Here is a 21,985-nt window from a genome sequence, read left to right as displayed (position 1 = left end):
GGTTAGGTGGATTGCCATGCTTAAATTGCCCCTTAATGACCAAAGATGTGCAGGGTTAGGTGGATTGGCCATGCTAAATTGCCCCTTAATGACCAAAGATGTGCAGGGTTAGGTGGATTGGCCATGCTAAATTGCCCCTTAATGACCAAAGATGTGTAGGTTAGGTGGATTGGCCATGCTAAATTGCCTCTTAGTGATCAAAGATGTGCAGGTTAGGTGGATTGGCCATGCTAAATTGCCTCTTAGTGATCAAAGATGTGCGGGTTAGTGTGGATGGCCATGCTAAATGTGTGGGGTTACAGAGAGAGGGCCTGGATAAGATACTTTGTTGGAGAATTGGTGCAGACTCAATAGGTCGATTGGCCTTTGCTACACTGTCGGAATTCTATGATTCTAATGCAGTGTGTATATATATATAAAATCAGGTTACTACAGAGAATGCACCATGCAGGGACGGACCATTCAGCCCAACCTGTCCATTTTTAAAAAATCTTTCATGGGATGTGGGTGCCACTGGCAAGCCCAGCAATTGGTGCTCACCCCTAACTTTTTTTATCCATTCGTGGGACATGGGCGCCGCTGGCTGGCATTGCCCATCATTAGTTGCCTGAGGGCAGTTGAGAGTCAACCACATTGCCGTGGCTCTGGAGTCACATGTAGGCCAGACCGGGTAAGGACGGCAGATTTCCTTCCCTAAAGGGACATTAGTGAACCAGATGGGTTTTAAAGCAATCGATAATTTCACGATCATTATTACTCAGACCAGCTTTATATTCTAGATTCGTTCATTGAATTTAAGTTGCACTGGCTGCCACACCGGCACAGTGGTTAGCACAGCTGCCTCACAGCACCAGGGACCCGGGTTCGATTCCCGGCTTGGGTCACTGTCTGTGTGGAGTCTGCACATTCTCCCCCTGTGTCTGCGCGGGTTTCCTCCGGGGTCTCCGGTTTCCTCCCACACTCCAAAGATGTGCGGGTTAGGTTGATTGGCCATGCTAAATTGCCCCTTAGTGTCTCAAGATGTGTTGGTGTGGGGATTAGCGGGGTTACAGGGATAGGGCGTGGGTGAGATGCTCTGTCGAGAGAGTCAGTACAGACTTGATGGGCCAAATGGCCGCCTCCTGCACTGTAAGGATTCTCTGTACATCATTTGGGGTCTCTGGATTACTAGTCCAGTGACGTTTTCACCACATTACTGGCTCCATGCCGACTTCCCCTGAACCACCTCTGATCTTTCTTCTTCAATTCCATCAGCGTAGGCCCCTATTCATCCTCGTGGGTTAATCTGGCTTCTATTCACGTAAACTACTCCCTGCGGTAGCAAGTTCCACAATCTCTCAACTCGCTGAGCAGCAAGCTTTCCTTTGAATTCCCCATTTGATTTCTTGGCGACTGTTATAGTCTTTAGCAGAAGTGATCACAAACATTTTCTATAATTAGTCTATCAAAACATTTCTTAATTGGGCCTCCGTTGGGTCACACCTCTTTGTTTTCTCTTTTCAGAAGCGCAGAGACACAGCCCGCTTATCATCGATCCCCTCCTGATGGGGGTAATCTTGCTGCTATCATCAGTTTTTCACATCCTCTCTAGTGCCTCATGTTTCTGTGTGGTGGCCAGAACTGTACACAGTGCTCCGAATGTGGTCTGAGCGAGATTTGAAACGCAGAACAATAATCTACTTTTCAGTGCTATCCATCTCGTTGCATTGCCTTTTAACAAGCCCTCGATTTGCTTTTCTTAAGGCCTTGTTAAAATACAATGCAACTAATAATTTGTGTACGTAGATCTCTCTGCTTCTCCACACTAGTTAGGTTCCTCAGTTACAGGTATATGTAATCTCGTTATTTTTTACAACAACCTGAGACTCATTTTAGTTGAAACTCGCCTGTCAGTTATACATGGCCATTCGACGATTCAATTGTAAAAGTCAATTGTTTAGAGTGAGGAAATCCCTTCCTGATTCCTCTTTGCAATTCAACTACCCTTTTATTTTTTAACTCTTTCTCATTTTGAGCTCCCCCAGACGTTCTAACCAATCTAACGCTATCATAGAATCCCTACAGTGCAGAAGGAGGCCATTCGGCCCATTGAGCCTGCACTGGCCACAATCCCACCCAGGGCCTATCCCGTAACCCCACGTATTTACCCTTGCTAATCCCCCTGACGCTAGGGTTAATTTATCACAGCCAATTCACCTAACCCGCACGTCTTTGGAGTGTGGGAGGAAACCAGAGCACCCGGAGGAAACCCACGCAGACACGGAGAGAACGTGCAGACTCCACACAGACAGTGACCCAAGGCCGGAATTGAACCCGAGTCCTTGGCACTGACGCTGTCCCAGTGCTAGGCACTGGCCGGTCAGTGTGTGACGCTGTCCCAGTGCTGGGCACTGGCCGGTCAGTGTGTGACGCTGTCCCAGTGCTGGGCACTTGCCGGTCAGCGTGTGATGCTGTCCCAGTGCTGGGCGCGGGCCGGTCAGTGGGTGGCGCTGCCCAGTGCTGGGCGCGGGCCGGTCAGTGGGTGGCGCTGCCCAGTGCTGGGCGCGGGCCGGTCAGTGCGCGGCGCTGTCCCAGTGCTGGGCGCGGGCCGGTCAGTGGGTGGCGCTGCCCAGTGCTGGGCGCGGGCCGGTCAGTGCGCGGCGCTGTCCCAGTGCTGGGCGCGGGCCGGTCAGTGTGTGACGCTGTCCCAGTGCTGGGCGGGGGCCGGTCAGTGGGCAGTGCTGGGCGGGGGCCGGTCAGTGGGCAGTGCTGTCCCAGTGCTGGGCACTCGCCGGTCAGTGGGCAGTGCTGTCCCAGTGCTGGGCACTCGCCGGTCAGTGTGTGATGCTGTCCCAGTGCTGGGCACTCGCCGGTCAGTGCGCGGCGCTGCCCCAGTGCTGGGCACTCGCCGGTCAGTGTGTGACGCTGTCCCAGTGCTGGGCACTCGCCGGTCAGTGGGCAGTGCTGTCCCAGTGCTGGGCACTCGCCAGTCAGTGCACGGCGCTGTCCCAGTGCTGGGCACTTGCCAGTCAGTGCGCGGCGCTGTCCCAGTGCTGGGCACTCGCCGGTCAGTGTGTGACGCTGTCCCAGTGCTGGGCACTCGCCGGTCAGTGTGCGGCGCTGTCCCAGTGCTGGGCACTCGCCGGTCAGTGCGCGGCGCTGTCCCAGTGCTGGGCACTCGCCGGTCAGTGCGCGACGCTGTCCCAGTGCTGGGCACTCGCCGGTCAGTGTGCGACGCTGTCCCAGTGCTGGGCACTCGCCGGTCAGTGCGCGGCGCTGTCCCAGTGCTGGGCACTCGCCGGTCAGTGTGTGACGCTGTCCCAGTGCTGGGCACTCGCCGGTCAGTGCGCGGCGCTGTCCCAGTGCTGGGCACTCGCCGGTCAGTGCGCGGCGCTGTCCCAGTGCTGGGCACTCGCCGGTCAGTGCGCGGCGCTGTCCCAGTGCTGGGCACTCGCCGGTCAGTGTGCGGCGCTGTCCCAGTGCTGGGCACTCGCCGGTCAGTGCATGGCGCTGTCCCAGTGCTGGGCACTCGCCGGTCAGTGCGCGGCGCTGTCCCAGTGCTGGGCACTCGCCGGTCAGTGCGCGGCGCTGTCCCAGTGCTGGGCACTCGCCGGTCAGTGCGCGGCGCTGTCCCAGTGCTGGGCACTCGCCGGTCAGTGCGCGGCGCTGTCCCAGTGCTGGGCACTCGCCGGTCAGTGCGCGGCGCTGTCCCAGTGCTGGGCACTCGCCGGTCAGTGCGCGGCACTGTCCCAGTGCTGGGCACTCGCCGGTCAGTGCGCGGCGCTGTCCCAGTGCTGGGCACTCGCCGGTCAGTGCATCGATGTTTGATTGCGTACTTTGTGCTTCTCTTCCAGGTTTAGATGCTGCAAAGATAAAACAATGTGGGCTGATTGGAGGTCAGGAGAGCAGTCGCAGGATTGGCGATTACAGAATGAAATACTGTTACAGTGATGTGGACGTACTGAGGTAAGGCACCCGGATTCTTCTGGTAGACTTTGCTTTACCAGATCATTAGGACCTTGTACAGCGTGAATTCTCTAAAACTGCCTTGGCTCCTCTCTGTTCTTTCACCCTCATCAAATCCCTCTGCTGCCCGTATCCTAGCCAGCACCAAGTTTCACTTACCCGTCACACCCCCCCCCCTTCCCGGCTGACTGACCTACACTAGCTCGAAACAAACAGAATGAGCAGGAGCGGTTTAGGGTTTGAATTCGAGCCTGTTGATCTGATAAAAATTGGGACGGGGACGTGGGGAGCACGGGGCGCAGAGACGGGGAGGGGTCCCAAGACGGGGAGGGGCCCGGCTCCTGTATCTAGTGAGCAGAGGTTTGGTTGCTAATTTTACCTGGGCCTTGGATGCTAGTTAAATCCTTACCTGCTGTCTGTCGTCTAGACAAACAACAGCCTGGTAAATCAGACACTCAGCATCACGGCCTTCAGTCAACGGCCCAGACTCTGCCATCATCACATCTTTTTTTTCATTTTGTAGAATCCAGAAGGAGGCCATTTGGCCCATCATGTCTGCACCGACCACAATCCCACCCAGTCCCTATCCCTGTATTTACCCTGCTAGTCCCCCTGACACTAAGGGGCAATTTAGCACGGCCAATCCACCTAACCCGCACATCTTTGGAGTGTGGGAGGGAACCGGAGCACCCGGAGGAAACCCCACGCAAACATCATGGGATGTCAGTGTCACTGGCAGGCCTTGCATTTATTTTTCCTCCACATTGGCTCCAGATTCCATGAAGTCTCATGGCAACAGGTCAAGCAAGAACAAGAACAAAGAACAATACAGCACAGGAACAGGCCCTTCGGCCCTCCAAGCCCGCGCCGCTCCCCGGTCCAGGATTGAATCCTGAATCCAGGATCCCCGCCCAATTTTCCAGCCTAAGAGTAAGGAAAACCTGCTGATTCCCACCTACCACGCTCCCTCAGCTGAGGAATCAGTACCGCTCTGTGTTGAACATAGGAATATCGGAATTATGAGCAGAAGTCAGCAAATTCAGCTCTTTGAGCTGCTTCAATCAGACCATGGCTGATCTCTCCCTGGTCTCAAATCCACCTGTTCCCGAAATATATCTTCACTCCTTGAAACCATTCAACAATTCGGACCTCCACCGTGCGCTGCAGGGCAGCAAGTTCCACTGGAAGAAGCATCGAGGCCGGCAAGGACACAATATACCCTGATAAAGACTCTGATAAACTATCGTATAATGACTCCAAAGGTCTGTAGGTTAGGTGGATTGGCCATGCTAAATTGCCCCTTAGTGTCAGGGGGATTAGCAGGGTAAATACGTGGGAGCACAGGGGTAGGGCCTGGGTGGGATTGTTGTTGGGGTAGGCTCGATGGGCTGAGTGGCCTCATTCTGCGTTGTAGGGATTCTGATTTTTTTAAATGCAAAACTTCAATATCCAGTACCAAGAGTGGCTTGTTATTGCCATCAGCGACTGAACTGACTTAGTCTCAAAAGGCATATGAGTTGCACATGCATCTGTCCGTGACAGCATGGTCAGCGAGCTCTGTACAGTCTGTGGGAATGAATTCCAATGTGCGTGCACACAATCATGAATTCCTAACCCTTTGTCCTTTGTGTGGCACCAACTCAAAATGGGAAATAATGAGGCACGATGGGCCATCAGCAGAATTTTTAAATTCATTTGTGGGACACGGGCGTCGCTGGCTGGACCAGCATTTATTGCCCATCCCTAGTTGCCCTTGGAGTCAACCACATTGCTGTGGCACTGGAGTTACACGTAGGCCAGACCGGGTAAGGACAGCAGATTTCCAGCATTAATCACCCACCCAATCAATACTAAGTTATCTGACAGAATACTAAAGTTCAAGTTCAATACTAGACCTTGACTTGACTTTTGCGTGACTAGTAAGTACCCAGGCAGGTATTGGTCTTTATCCTCTACCTGTGACGCTGCTTTGAGCGTCCTATGAACCCTGACCCCAAGATCCTTCTGATCTTCCACACTGCCAAACGTCTTACCCTTAAAATTATATTCTTTCACCCTATTCGTCCTGCCAAAATGAACCACCCCACACACTTATCTGGGTTGAAGTCCATCTGTCACTTCTCCGCCCAGTCTTGCTATGTCTCGTTGCAACTGCTGACATCCCTCGACACTATCCACAACACCTCCAACCTTTGCGTCATCAGCAAACTTGCCAACCCATCCTTCCACTTCCTCATCCAGGTCATTTATAAAAATCACAAAGAGCAAGAGTCCCAGAATAGATCCCTGGGGCACTCCACTGGTGACCGACCTCCATGCTGAAAAAGACCCATTTACAACCACTCTTTGCCTTCTGTGGGCAAGCCAGTTCTGAATCCACAAAGCAATGTCCCCTTGTATCCCTTCACTTTCTCAATAAGCCTAGCATGGGGCACCTAATCAAACGCCTTGCTGAAATCCATATAAACTACACCTACTGCTCTTCCCTCGTCTATGTGTCTAGTTACATCTTCAAAAAATTCAGTTAGGCTCGTAAGGCATGATCTGCCTTGGACAAAGCCATGCTGACTATTTCTGATCATACTATTCCTCTCCAGATGTTCATAAATCCTGCCTCTCAGGACTTGCCAACCACTGAGGTTAGACTCACTGGTCTATAATTTCCTGGGCTATCTCTTCTCCCTTTCTTGAATAACGGAACCTCCAATCCTCCAGAACCTCTCCCGTCTCCATTGATGACGCAAAGATCATCGCCAGAGGCTCAGCAATCTCTTCCCTCGCCTCCCACAGTAACCTGGGGTACATCCCATCCGGTCCCGGCGATTTATCTAACCTGTTGCTTTTCAAAAGCTCCAACACATCCTCTTTCCTAATATCCACATGCTCAATCTTCTCAGTCCACTGCAAGTCTGCACTGCAACTACCAAGATCCTTTTCCACTGTGAATACTGAAGTAAAGTATTCATTGAGTACCTCTGCTATTTCTACCGGTTCTATACAAACTTCCCCACCGTCACGTTTGATAGGTCCTACTCCTTCACATCTTATCTTCTTGCTCTTAACATACTTGTAGAATGCCTTGGGGTTTTCCTTTATCCTGTCTGCCAAGGCCTTCTCATGACCCCTTCTAGCTCTTCTAATTTCCCTCTTAAGTTCCTTCCGACTAGTCGTATACTCTTCTAGATTTCTAACATTACCTAGCTCCCTGAACCTTTTGTAGGCTTTTCTTTTCTTCTTGACTAAATTCGTTAGCTTTCGTGCACCATGGTTCCTGTAACCTATCATAACTCCCCTGTCTCTTTGGAACGTTGCTGTGCAGAGCTCCAGACAAATTTTCCTTGAAAATTTGCCACATTTCTTCTGTACATTTCCCTGAGAAAACCTCCTTCCAATTTATGCCTCGAATTTCCTGCCTAATAGGCTCATAATTGCCCTTACTCCAAATAAGCACTTTCCTAGCTTGACTGATCCTATCTCTCTCCAATGCTAATGTAAAGGAGATAGAGTTATGATCACGATCCCCAAAATGCTCTCCCACTGAGAGATCTGACACCTGCCCAGGTTCATTCCCTAATACCAAATCAAGTACAGCGCCTCCTCTTGTAGGTTTATCCACATACTGTGTCAGGAAGCCCTCCTGAACACACCTAACAAACTCCTTCCCATCTAAACCCCGTACCCGAGGGATATTCCAATCTATATTTGGGAAATTAAAATCTCCCATCACGACCACTCTGTTATTATCACATCTCTCCAGGATCTGCTTCCCAATCTGCTCCTCCACATCCCTGCTACTATTGGGCGGCCTATAGAAAACACCCAGTCAAGTTATTGACCCCTTCCTGTTGCGAACCTCCACCCACAGATTCCGTAGACAATCCTTCTGTGGCATCCATCTTTTCTACAGCCGTGACACTATCCCTGATCAACAGTGCCACTCCCCGCCTCCTCTGCCTCCTTCCCTGTCCCTCCTGAAACATCTGAAACCCGGCACTTGAAGTATCCAGTCCTGTCCCTGAGATAACCAAGTCTCTGTAATGGCCACCACATCACACTTCCAAGTAGTGATCCACGCTCTAAGCTCATCCATTTTGTTCACTACACTCCTTGCGTTAAAATAAACACATCCCAACCCTTCGGTCTGAGCGCTCCCCTTCTCCGTCACCTGCCTATCCTCCCTCTCTCACTGTCTACAAGCCCCTTTTATTTTTAAGCTAACCTCCTCTCTCCCAGTCACCTCATTTTGATTCCCACCCCCCCCCCCAACCATTCTAGCTTAAACACTTCCCAGTAGCCTTAGCAAAACTTCCCGCCAGGATATTGGTCCCCCTGGGATTTAAGTGAAACCCGTCCTCCAATGGGAACAACCGTGCTTCAGTGAGGAGAGCAGGCCAGGAACAGCAACAGGGCTGCCTAAAAATGGGCTAGCAGCCTGGTGAAGCTACAACACAGGATGACCACTTCACTATCACTGGGTCAAAATCCTGGAATTCCCTCCCCGACAGCACTCCGGGTGTACCTGCACCACAGGGACTGCAACTGTTCAAGAAGAAGACTCACCACCGCCTCCTCAAAGGAAATTAGGGATGTGCAACCAATGTAGCCTTTACTGTAACGTCCACATTCCATGAGCAGATAAAAGACAGTAAGAAGTTTAACAACACCAGGTTAAAGTCTAACAGGTTTATTTGGTAGCAAAAGCCACACAAGCTTTCGGAGCTCCAAGCCCCTTCTTCAGGTGAATGGCTACACCTGAGTGGCCCACTCACCTGAAGAAGGGGCTTGGAGCTCCGAAAGCTTGTGTGGCTTTTGCTACCAAATAAACCTGTTGGACTTTAACCTGGTGTTGTTAAACTTCTTACTGTGTTTACCCCAGTCCAACGCCGGCATCTCCACATCAGATAAAAGACGCCATTGCGACGCCATCAGTATAAAGTAAAGATCCATCACGGTGCATCAGATACGCTGCACACCAATATCAAAGGGGGTTCTGAATACTTTTACAAGAGGAATACTGAAGCCAACACACAAGATTCACTACATCATAAGATGTAGGAGCAAAGGTAGGCTATTCAGCCCATCGAGTCTGTTCTGCCATTCAGTGAAATCATCTGATATGATCCTCAATTCCACTTTCCCCTATTATCCACATAACCCTTAATTCCCTTAAAAATCTCAGCCTTGAACATATGTAACGACCCAGCCTCTACAGCCCACTGCGGTAAAGAATTCCACAGATTCACTTCCCTCAGAGAAGAAATTCCTCCTCCTCTGTCTTAAATGGGCGACCCCCTTTGAGATTATACCCTCTGGTCCTACAAAGGGGAAGCAACCTCTCAGCATCTACCCTGTCAAGCCCACTGAGAATCCAGTATGTCTCAATAAGGTCGCCTCTCATTCTTCTTAACTCCAGTGAGTACAGGCCCAATCTACTCGACCTCTCCTAAGGAAGTCTTTCCATACCCTGGATCGACCTAGTGAACCTTCTCTGGATTGCCTCCAATGCCAGTATATCTCCCCTGAGATAAGGGAACCAAAACTGTTCACAGTACTCCAGGTGTGATCTAATTAGAGCCTTGTATAGTTTTAGCAAGACTTCCTTATTTTTATACTTCATTCCATTTGAAATAAAGGCCAACATTGCATTTGCCTTCCCTATTATGTTCCCTGCTGAACTTGCATGCTCGCGTTTTGCACAAGGACTCCCAGATCCCTCTGCTGCAACTTTCTGCAGTCTTTCTCCATTGAAATAATACTCAGTTCCTTTATTATTCCTGCCAAAATGCAGAACTTCACACTTTCCTACATTATGTTACATCTGCCAAGTTTTTGCCCACTCAACCTGTCTGTATCCCTCTGTAGACTGTCATCCATTACCACTTGCCTTCCCATCTATTTTTGTGTCTTGGCAATTGTCAATTCACTTCCCTCATCTCAATCATTCATATATATCGTAAATAATTGTGGCCCCAACATTGATCCACTGTGGCACTCCACTAGTTACAGGTTGCCATTCTGAAAATGCCCCTCTTATCCCAACTCTGTCTTCCGTCACTTAACCAATCCTCTATCCATGCTAATATACTACCCCCAATGCCATGGGCTCTTATCCCGTTAAGTAACCTTTTGTGCGGTACCTTGTCAAAAGCTTTTTGGAAATCCAAGTATTTTACACCACCTATTTCCCCTTTACCTATGTTGCACATTACCGCCTCAGAGAATTCTAATAAGTCTTCATGAAGGTATGTAGACTGCTTGATTATATTATGTATTTCTAAATGCTCTGCTGTTACATCCTTTATAATGGACTCCCAATGATAGAAGTCAATCTAACTGGCCTATAGTTATCTATTTTTGTCTCCCTCCCTTTTTGAATAAGGGTGTCACATTGGCAGCTTTCCAATCCTCTGGGCCGTTCCAGAATTTATAGATTTTTGGGAGCAGGCGGCATGGTGGCACAGCGGTTAGTACTGCTGCCTCACGGGGACCCTGGGTTCAGGACCCGGGTTTGGTTCCCAGCTTGGTTGACTGTCTGTGTGGAGTCTGCATGTTCTCCCCGTGTCTGCGTGGGTTTCCTCCGGGTGCTCCGGTTTCCTCCCACAGTCCAAAAGATGTGCGGGTTAGGTTGATGGGCCATGGTAAATTGCTCTTTAGTGTCAGGGGGACTAGCTAGGGTAAATACATGGAGCTACAGGAATAGGGGCTGGGTGGGATGCAGACTCGATGGGCCGAATGGCCTCCCTCTTCACTGTAGGGATTCTATGAAGATTACTACCAGTGCATCCACAATCCCTGTAGCTACTTCCTTTAATATTCTAGGATGCAACCCATCTGACGCAGGGGACTTATCGGCCTTTAGCCTCATTAGTTACCCTAGTACTTTCTCTCTAGTGATAGTTAATATATATTTCCTCTTTTTTTGCCCCTGAATTATTTTGTATTTTTGGAATGTTATTAGTAATTTCCATCATGAAGACTGATGCAGAGTATTTTTTTTTTTTAGCTCCTCTGCCGTTTCCTAGTTCCCAGTTTTTAGTCCCCAGTCTCTAAGGGATCTATATTCACTCCGGCCTCTCTCTTCCATTTTATATATTGAAAGAGGCAGTCAATTTTTATATTACTTATTAGTTTCCCCTCATATTTTATCTTCTCTCTTTTTTGGTCTTTGGTTGGTTTTTAAAACTTTCTTAATCCTCTGTTTTGCCACTAATCTTTGCCGCACTGTATGTGTTTTCTTTCAGTTTAATATTATCCTTAACTTCCTTGGTCAGTCATGGTTAATTTATCCCCTTCCCAGATACCTTCTGCTCATTGGGACATCATAGAATCCCCACAGTGCAGAAGGAGGCCATTCGACCCATCAAGCATGCTAGGACAAGAATCCCACCCAGGCCCTATCCCGTAATGCCACTTATTTACCCTGCTAATCCCCCTGACACTAAGGGGCAATTTAGCATGGCCAATAATCCTAACCTGCACAGCTTTGGACTGTGGGAGGAAACCCACGCAGACACGGGGAGACCGTGCAAACTCCACGCAGACAGTCACCCGATGCCGGAATTGAACCCGGGTCCCTCGCGCTGTAAGGCAGCAGTGGCTTACTGTGCCACCGCGCCATCCATAAAATATCTTGGTTGTGAGTCACGGACTATTTTCACAAATGTCTGCCATTGCTAAGCTCCTTTCCCAGTCCACTCCAGTTGACTTGGTCCTCATTCCTTTGGGATCCAGCCTGCGATTGCTAACTTTCCGATTCCTCTTCCTGCCTCAAGCGTTGCCAAGACTAAGCCAATCATCGCAGAGCCCGAGATTCACGGGGGGCAGTCGCTGGACGGGTTGACGGGGTTCCTGGTGCTGATGACAGATGGATTGTACAAAGCTCTGGAGGCAGCTCACGGCCCAGGGCAAGCTAACCAGGTACTGTGGGGGGCTGGTGGGGGAGGGGGGGGGGTGGTCTGGTGGGGGGGGGGCGGAGACGGTGGGGGGGACTAGTGTCGGGGGGGCGGAGGGGAGGCTGGTGAGGGAGACGGGGCTTGTGGGGGGGGAAGTACAGTCTGAAACTTTGGTGGGAGGGGGGGGGGAGAGGCGGGGGGAGGGGCTTGTGGGGGGAAGTACAGTCTGAAACTTGGGGGCGGGGGGAGGAGCTTGTGAGGGAGGTGGAGCTTGTGAGGGAGGTGGGGCTTGTGGGGGGGAAGTACAGGCTGAAACTGGGGGGCAGGGGGGATGCGGATTGGAATCTGAATGTTTGGAGGGAATGGGGAGTTGATGTGTGAACACAGAGTACCTGAGTTAACCATAGTGGGGTTGTGTTAAACTCACACTCTCACCTACCCCTCACCCACATGCTAATGTCTTGTTGCCCTTCCCCCTTTTGGGTGGCGCAGTGGTTAGCACTGCTGCCTCACAGCGCCAGGGACCTGGGTTCAATTCACGGCTCGGGTCACTGTCTGTGCGGAGTCTGCTCGTTCTCCCCGTGTCTGCGTGGGTTTCCTCCGGGTGCTCCGGTTTTCTCCCACAGTCTGAAAGATGTGCTGGTTAGGTGCATTGGCCATGCTAAATTCTCCCTCAGTGTTACCCGAACAGGCGCTGGAGTGTGGCGGCTAGGGAATTTTCACAGTAACTTCATTGCGGTGTTAATGTAAGCCTACTTGTGACACCAGTAAATAAACTTCAAACTTCTGCAGGAGATTGCTGCGATGGTGGCGACGGAGTTTGCCCTGCAGAGCACACTGGATGCTGTGGCCCAGGCTGTGGTTGACCGCGTTCGACGGATACACCGCGACACCTTTGTCAGTGGAGGCGAAAGGTCAAAGTTGTGCGACAAGCACGAGGATATGACCCTGCTGGTCCGAAACTTCAACTACCCGCTGGGGGAAATGAGCCAAGCGACCGTAAGCCCGACACAAGGTAGGGGAGACGGTCTGAGCCATGTCTGCCTTTCCTGTCACCCAGTCAGATCCTGCGAGTGTGGCACGGTCAGAGGAGGAGGCGACTGGGTTTTGGGTGATTTAATTCAGTGTTTGAGGAGAGCTGAGGGGCACCTTACAGCCAGATTTATTTCACCAGATCAGCTTGGGTGGCCTACGGCTCTCCGAGGGGAGGTGGGTTGGGTTAGGTGGGGGTGGGTTAGGGAGCATCTTTACGTGTGCGTCACAAGCTCGGCGGTCTTGCCGCGTCCTTGAACATCCCGGTGTGTTTATCTCGATCTTTGACCCTCCTTCTAGGGGGCCGAATCTACCCAGTCTCTGTTCCTTACACCAGCACGCAAGGAACCCTGGGAAAAACCAGTGTCACGCTCTCCCTGGTGATGCCTTCCCAGAATCAGATGATGAATGGTAACCATAGCAACTCAACCGGGGATGAGACTACACCAACACTCACCAACAGGTAGGTGGCGGTGGGGGTGGGATGTTGGGAGCGGTGGGGGTGGGATGCGGGGGTGGCACTGGGGCGGGGGTGGCTGGTGTCAGTGTCAGGGAGACAGTGGGATCCCTCAGTGTCTGAGTGACGTTTGCTAAGTCCCCACCTACTCTCCGATAGCAAAGGGGAATCACAGAATCCCTGCAGTGCAGAAGGAGACCATTCAGCCCATCAAATCTGCACCGACTCTCCGACAGAGCAACTTACCCAGGCCCTATCCCTGTAACCCCACATATTTACCCCACTAGTCCCCTAACCTACACATCTTGGGACACTGAGGGGTATCTGCCCCTGCCCCGGGAGGGATATCTGACCCTGCCCCGGGAGGGGTATCTGACCCAATGAAATAAAAGCGCAATACTGCAGAAGATGGAAATCTGAAGTAAAAACAGAAAATGCTGGAAAATCTCAGCAGGTCTGGCAGTGTCTGTGGACAGGGAGTTGGTTAACGGAAAGAAGGTACGCATAAACAGGGCATTTTCCACGTGGCAGGGTGTGACTGGTGGACTGCCACAGAATCAGTGCTGGGGCTTCAGCTACTCGCAATCTCTGTTAATGGAAGGCGGCGCGGTGACACAGTGGTTAGCATTGCTGCCTCACAGCGCCAGGCTTTGATTCCGGCCTCGGGTCACGGTGTGGAGTTTGCACATTCTCCCCCGTGTCTGCGTGGGTTTCCTCCCACAGTCCAAAGATGTGCAGGTTAGGTGGATTGGCCATGCTAAATTGCCCTTGGGGTTGGCACAGTGGTTAGCACTGCTGCCTCAGCGCCAGGGACCTGGGTTCGATTCCCAGCCTCGGGTGAAAGTCTTTGTGGGGTTTATACGTTCTGCCCCGTGTCTGCGTGGGTTCCTCCAGGTGCTCCGGTTTCCTCCCACAGTCCGAAAGACGTGCTGGTTAGGTGCTAAATTCTCCCTCAGTGTACCCAAACAGGTGCCAGAGTGTGGCGACTAGGGGATTTTCACAGTAACTTCATTGCAGTGTTAATGTAAGCCTACTTGTGACACTAATAAATTTTTTAAAACTTAGTGTCGGGGGCTAGCAGGGTAAATACATGGGGTTACAGTGATAGGGCCTGGGTGGGATTGTTGTTGGTGCAGGCTCGATGGGCCAAATGGCCTCCTTCTGCATTGTCAGGATTCCATGAGTTGCATGGCGAGACAGAAAGGTTTGCTGCCGATACCAAGCTAGGTGGGAAGGCAAGTTGTGGGCAAGAATAGAGAGGCTGCAAAGAGATACAGACAGGTTAAGGGAGTGGGTTGCAAGATGGTGGATTTAGTATAAGGTAGGAAAATGTGAAGATATTCACTTTAGTCATAAGAATAGAAAAGCAGAATATTTTTTGAAAGGTGTGGAACTTGTAGGAGGTGTTGTTCAAAGAGTCTCGGGTGTGCCGGTCCAAGGAGGAGCGGCCAAAGTTAGCATGCTAGTGCAGCAAAGAAAAAGAATTAGAACGTTTGGTCTTTATTGCACGGGGAGGTACAAGAATAAAGAAGTCTTTCTTCATGGTGAGGCCTCATCTGGAATATTGTGTGCAACTTTGGTCTCCATATTCAAGGAAGGGTGTATTTGCATTGAAGTTGACACAGCAAAGGTTCACTAGATTGGTGGCTGGGGTGAGAAGGTTGTCCTTGCTCTAAGAGACGAAGCAAACTCAGCTTGGATTCTCTGGCCTTCAGAAGCATGAGAGGAGATCTCGTTGAAACACACAAGATTCTGACTGGGCTCGGCAGGGTGGACGCTGAGGTGGTTTCCGCTGGCCGGGAATCAAAAACCGTCTCAGGATAAGGGGGCTGATCGTTCAAGACTGAGATGGGGAGAAATTGGTTTACTTTGAAGGGTTGTGAGTCTTTGGAACTCTCTACCCCAGAGGATATTCGTTGCTGAGTATATTTAAGGCTGGGGTAGACAGATATTTGGTGTCTCGGGGAATTAAGGGATATGGGGAGCGGGCGGGATATTGGAGTCGCAACCCAAGATCAGCCATGATTGTATTGTATTCGATGGGCTGAATGGTCTACTCTCCGTTGCTTGTATTCCAACCACATTGCTGTGTGCCTGGAGTCGTGTGTAGGCGGGAAGGACAGCAGATTCCTTCCCCAATGGACATTAGTGAAGTAGTTAGGGTTTCTTGTCAGAAGCTGAGATTTTTCTTTGTTCCATAATTGGCAATTACTGTCATAACTCCTTATTTCAGATTTAATAAATTAAACTATTAAGTTGTCTTGGCGGGGTTAATCTCTCATTCCGCACATCATTAGTGCAGCAACAGAGTCACCGTGTTACGTTGCTGGACTAATCACTGGCACAGTGGTTAGCGTTGCTGCCTCACAGCGCCAGGGTTCAATTCCGGCCTCGGGTCACTATCTGTGGGGAGTTTGCACGTTCTCCCCGAGTCTGCGTGGGGAGAACATCCACCTCTATTCTTCCCCATAACTTGCCTTCCCACCTAGCTTGGTATCGTCAGTAAACCTTGCTGTCTCGCCATCCAAGTCAAACGGCGTACCTGGACTATCTTTTAAAAGTTAAAGTTAATTTATTAGTCAAAAGTAAGGCTTACATTAACACCTGCAATGAAGTTACTGTGAAATTCCCCTAGTTGCCACACTCCAGTGCCTGTTCGGGTCAATGTACCTAACCAGCACGTCTTTCAGAATGTGGGAGGAAACCGGAGCATCTGGAGAAAACCCACGCAGACACGGGGAGAACGTGCAAACTCCACACAGGCAGTGACCCAAGCTGGGAATCGAACCCTGGTCCCTGACGCTGAGAGGCATCAGTGCTAACCACTGTGCTACCGTGCCGTCCCGGTATGCTGGGCACCACGCTTTAGCAAGGGCGCAAAGGCTTTGGAGAGGGTAGCGAAAAGATTGACCAGAATAGTTTCGGGGATGGAACGTCCGCAGTTCCATGGATTAATAAGAACATAAGAACTAGGAGCAGGAGTAGGCCATCTGGCCCTTCGAGCCTGCCCCGCCATTCAACAAGATCATGGCTGATCTGAAGCGAATCAGTTCCACTTACCCGCCTGCTCCCCATATCCCCTAATTCCCTTATCGATCAGAAAACTATCTACCCATGATTTAAACATATTCAACGAGGAAGCCTCCACCACTTCAATGGGCAGAGAATTCCAGAGATTCACTAGCCTCTAAGAGAAGAAGTTCCCCCTCAACTCTGTTCTGAACCGGCCCCCCCTTATTTTGAGGCTGTGCCCTCTAGTTCTGGTTTCCCTTCTAAGTGGAAAGAATCTCTCCACCTCTACCCTATCCAGCCCCTTCATTATCTTATATGTCTCTATAAGATCACCCCCTCATCCTTCTAAACTCCAACGAGTACAGACCCAATCTGTTTAATCTCTCCTCATAAGCCACACCCCTCATCTCCGGTATCAACCTGGTGAACCTTCTCTGCACTCCCTCCAAGGCCAATATATCCTTTCGCAAATAAGGGGACCAAAACTGCACACACTACTCCAGTTGCGGCCTCACCAGTGCCCTGTACAGTTGCAGCAAGACCTCCCTGCTTTTATATTCTATCCCCCTCGCGATAAAGGCCAACATTCCATTCGCCTTCTTGATCACCTGCTGCACCTGCAGACTGAGTTTTTGCGATTCGTGCACAAGTACCCCCAGGTCCCTCTGCACAGTCGCACGATGTAATTTTTCTCCATTTAAATAATACTCCAATTTACTATTATTTCTTCCAAAGTGGATAACCTCACATTTGCTAACGTTATATTCCATCTGCCAGATCCTCGCCCACTCGCTCAGCCTATCCAAATCTCTCTGCAGACTTTCCGCGTCCTCCACGCAATTCGCTTTCCCACTCACCTTCGTGTCATCAGCAAACTTGAATACCCTAGATTCAGTCCCCTCCTCCAGATCATCTATGTAAATGGTAAACAATTGAGGCCCCAGCACCGATCCCTGCGGCACGCCACTGGTCACCAACTGCCAACCAGAAAAGCACCCATTTATCCCAACTCTCTGCTTCCTGTTAGATAGCCAATCCCCAATCCACGCCAACACCTTGCCCCTAACTCCGTGTACCCCAATCTTCTGCAGCAACCTTTTGTGAGGCACCTTATCGAACGCCTTCTGGAAATCTAAAAACACCACATCCACCGGTTCCCCTCTGTCAACCGCACTAGTGACATCTTCATAAAAGTCCAGTAGATTCGTCAAACACGACTTTCCCTTCATGAATCCATGCTGCGTCTGCTTGATCGAACCATTCTTATTCAGGTGCTCTGTTATTTCCTCTTTAATAATGGACTCTAGCATCTTCCCAACTACGGACGTTAAGCTAACCGGCCTGTAGTTACCCGCCTTTTGTCTACTTCCTTTTTTAAACAGCGGCGTAACAGTAGCTGTTTTCCAGTCAGCCGGCACTACCCCAGAGTCCAGCGAATTTTGATAAATTACTACTAACGCATCTGCTATTACCTCAGCCATTTCTTTCAGTACCCTGGGATGCATTCCATCCGGGCCCGGGGACTTGTCTACCTTCAGTCCTATTAGTCTACCAAGCACCACCTCCTTAGTAACAGTAATTGTATTAAGGACCTCCCCTCCCACCAACTCTCGATCTCTAATATTCGGCAAACTATTTGTGTCTTCCACCGTGAAGACCGACACAAAGAACTTATTTAAAGTCTCAGCCATTTCCTCGTTTTCCACTATTAAATCCCCCCTCTCATCTTCCAAGGGTCCAACATTCACTCTAGCCACTCTATTCCTTTTTATATACTTGTAAAAACTTTTACTATCATTTTTTATATTTTGAGCTAGTTTAGTTTCATAATCTATCTTTCCTTTCTTAATCGCTTTCTTAGTCGTTCTTTGTTTTTCTTTAAAGCTTTCCCAATCCACTAATTCTCCACTATTTTTGGCCACTCTGTACGCATCTGATTTTATTTTAATACTCTCCTTTATTTCCTTCGTTATCCACGTCCGGTCATCCTTTTTCTTACAGTCCTTCTTTATCACCGGAATATATTTTTGCTGAGTACTTTAAAAAATCTCCTTAAAAATCCTCCACTGTTCCTCAGCTGTCCTACCTACCAGTCTGCTCGCCCAGTCTACATTAGCCAATTCCACCCTCATCCTATCGTACTCCCCTCTGTTCAAGCAGAGGACACTGGTTTGGGACCCTACTTTCTCACCCTCCATCTGTATCAGAAATTCCACCATATTATGATCACTCATCCCAAGAGGATCCTTCACAAGAAGATCCTTAATCCTACCTGTCTCATTGCACAGAACCAGATCCAAGATAGCTCGCTCTCTCGTAGGTTCTGTAACATACTGTTCAATGAAACAATCCCGACAGCATTCCAAGAACTCTTCCTCAAGCCCTCCACGTCCAATTTGAGTCGACCAATCAATATGTAGGTTAAAATCCCCCATGATTATTGCCGTTCCACTTTTGCACGCATCCATTATTTGCTTGTTTATAGCCCTCCCCACCTCTAAGTTATTTGGGAGAAACTGGGATTGTTTCCCTTAGAAAGCTAAGAGATTGGACAGGGGTATCTGAAATCGTGAAGGGTGGTGAAAATGGTAGCAAGAGCAGCTTTCAAAGAGGAACTGGATAGATTGGAGCAAAAAAAAATGGAAGATATGAGAAATGGGGAAATGGGACTGATTGGATCGCTCCATGAAAGAGTTGAGTGGTCTTGATCTCTGGGGTTTGCTGAGACTGGGAGGAATGTGATTGACGCGGCAACACAGACATTGTTAAACCTCTGCTTCCTTTCCAGTCAAAGTCCAACGGCAACGCTACAGTCAACCAACACGCACACGCACAGCAGCAGCTCCAGCTCTGGCGATGGACACGGCCACTTGTTCCACCGTCACCGACTCCCTCAAACCCTGCAGCCTGACCAGGACGGCCGTGTCGAGCCCTATGTTGACTTCTTGGAGTTCTACCGCCTCTGGACAGTGGACCACAGTGAGCAGACGGTGGCTGGAGTCCAATAGCGGATTGTTCAGACTCTGGACACAGGGCTGCGCTGCTGGGAGATTCTGGGCCCGCGACCAATAACGTCCCTATATCCCTGACCACCTCGGCGAGCAGGAGCCGAGGGACAGCGAGAGCTCCCACGCGATCTCATTTCACAGCGACATCATTGCAAACCTCAGTTAACAGAATCCCGAGTTGGGGGATGTGAATAATTGGATCCCCCGATCGCTGATGTCCCCAGAACTGTGGGGAGAGAAGGGAGGGTTCGACGCCAGTTAAATCCTGTGCTCGAGGAGATGGGTCACGGACTTCCTGCATTGAGAGACTGTGTTGGGCGGCACAGTGGTTAGCATTGCTGCCTCACAGCTCCAAGGACCTGAGTTCGATTCCCGGCTTGGGTCACTGTCTGTGCGGAGTCTGCACGTTCTCCCTGTGTCTGCATGGGTTTCCTCCGGGTGCTCCGGCTTCCTCCCACAGTCTGAAAAACGTGCTGGTTAGGGTGCCTTGACCCGAACAGGTGCCAGAGTGTGGCGACTAGGGGAATTTCACAGTAACTTCATTGCAGTGTTAATGTAAGCCTTACTCGTGACTAATAAATAAACTTTAACTTCCCCACAGTTGGGCCCCCTGGGGCTGCACCTGGCACTCTGTGCCGGGGGATACTGGCCAGCGGCAGCTGAGGTTTACTGGCAATGGGTTCAATGCACCGTGTCCTGCCCCCGTGACCCTGGCTCAGCCTAACACCCGGCTCGATGTGCTGGGGAGCTGTCTAGGCGAAAGAGGTCCCCTGTCCAAGCCTGGTGTGTACTGGGCTCTCTCAGCCAGGTGTGTTACTGAGCCGCACTGACCAGCTCGGCTTGGAGTTCGCCAGGTCAGTGGTAACATCGTGTGGGGGGGGGAGTGGAAAATCAGCGTTAGGACTGGGCCGGCTCAGTCCGGGTGCAGTCCAACAGTGCGCACCACCTGGATGGGGAGATGTACCAAGGGGGATGAACCTTTCAGAGGAGCTGGAGAGAAAAGTGGGCTGAGATTTATTGACCGTTTATTTGACTCTTCTGTGATTAGTTACGGGGTGCTTGCTGCCCCTTTCTGGAGCTGACAAGGTCCCTAACGACTCGCCTGATCCACCCTTTGCCTGAGGCACTTCAGCAGCTGGGCTGAGCTGAGCCGGCAGTGACAGGCCTGGGTTTCACCGCCCCTGAGGAGACCCCGTCACAAAAAACAGCTCATTCCACAGGGCCAGCCTGACTCTCCTTGAGGAGTCTAATCTGGGGGGGGGTCGTGTCACTCGAGTCTCATCTCGTGATGATTGGGAAATGGAAGCATTCACGTTTACCAAATTACACACAACCTGTCTGCAACTTTCTTGGTTGCTGTCAGTTCTGGTGCACTTTGCCCCACGGCGTTTTGTGGGTTTTTTGTTTCTGCTCTCTGACCTTTTCTGAAAGTTTCTGCATTGTTTTTGAGCTTGTCTCAGTCTCTTTTTCCCTTGCCAGCCAGCACAGGCCTGGCTTTCTCTCTCTATTTCGTCTGTTGGCTGATGTATTTCCAATCACATTTGTTTGGTCTCATTCCTGGGAACGCGTTTACCCTGCACACTTAGCATTTGGCTTCTAAGTATATCGCACTTGTGTTGGCAACCACCTTTCTTTTCATTTGTAAAACCTCCCGATCGTGGGTTTTTTTTAAAAAATGACTCCTTGAGCAATTAAACTTGCAATGTTCTGTGAATTATTTATAGATTGTTTTCTGAACATTTGTCCTCTAAATAAACAGGAATTAAAACCAGATGGGGACCATGTGGCTCGTGCTTAGATCTGCTTTCTCCCGATTGCGAAGCTTTCTGGGGTTTGGAGTGACTCTTATATTGAGGCAGACAGGCCAGTAACGTACCATCAGCAACCCAAGGTTAAATATCTCTGCAATTTGTTTCCTATTCACTGGGCTGTGGGTGACAGACAGTACGGTGGCAGTTGCTACCCGTTTCTAGATACCTTAGAATGCTGGTGGTGGAGGGAGTGGGTGTTTGTGGATGTGGTGCCAATCAAGCAGGACAGCTTTGTCCTGGATGGTGTTGAGCTTCGAGTGTTGTTGGAGGTGCACCCATCTGGGCAAGTGGGAAGTATTCCATCACACACCTACTAGTGTGATGGACAGAGACTGCAGAATGCCGCAGTACAGAGGGATCTGGGTGTCCTTGTACATTAATCAAAGAGTTAGCAGGGGAAGGCAGATCAAGTTCCCCTCCTGATTTGGAAATACAGTGCGGCCCCGTTATAACGCGATGGTTGGGGTACATAAAATGTTATCGCGAAAAAAGCGGGGTCGCGCTAAATTTGCTAAATTTTAGCGGAAATAAAAGGGTCCAATGATTCATCGTGTTATATCCGAATTTGTGCTAAATCGGGGTTCTACTGTATATCGCCGTTCCTTCGCAGTCGCTGGGTCAAAATCCTGCAATTCCCTCCCTAACGGCATTGTGGGTCAACCCACAGCACGTGGACTGCAGCGATTCAAGAAGGCAGCTCACCGCCACCTTCTCAAGGGCAACTAGAATCATAGAATCCTACAGTGCAGAAAGAGGCCATTCGGCCCATCGGGTCTGCACCAACCACAATCCCACCCAGGCCCTACCCCCATATCCCTACATATTTAC

The 21,985-nt window shown here is 50.3% G+C and overlaps 1 protein-coding gene across 1 annotated transcript; it reads left to right on the top strand.

The window, feature by feature from the left end:
• Positions 1 to 3,784: 3,784 nt before the first annotated feature.
• Positions 3,785 to 21,127, top strand: LOC144488231 (TGF-beta-activated kinase 1 and MAP3K7-binding protein 1-like). The gene is made up of 5 exons (XM_078206265.1): positions 3,785 to 3,945; positions 11,718 to 11,862; positions 12,630 to 12,852; positions 13,170 to 13,332; positions 19,127 to 21,127. Exons 1-5 carry the CDS (start codon positions 3,800 to 3,802, stop codon positions 19,344 to 19,346), a joined length of 897 nt encoding a protein of 298 aa, XP_078062391.1. The 5' UTR covers positions 3,785 to 3,799; the 3' UTR covers positions 19,347 to 21,127.
• Positions 21,128 to 21,985: the final 858 nt, after the last annotated feature.

Source organism: Mustelus asterias, unplaced genomic scaffold, assembly GCF_964213995.1.
Source record: "Mustelus asterias unplaced genomic scaffold, sMusAst1.hap1.1 HAP1_SCAFFOLD_1392, whole genome shotgun sequence".
NCBI lineage: Eukaryota > Metazoa > Chordata > Chondrichthyes > Carcharhiniformes > Triakidae > Mustelus > Mustelus asterias.
This window is presented reverse-complemented; position numbering and strand designations above follow the sequence as displayed.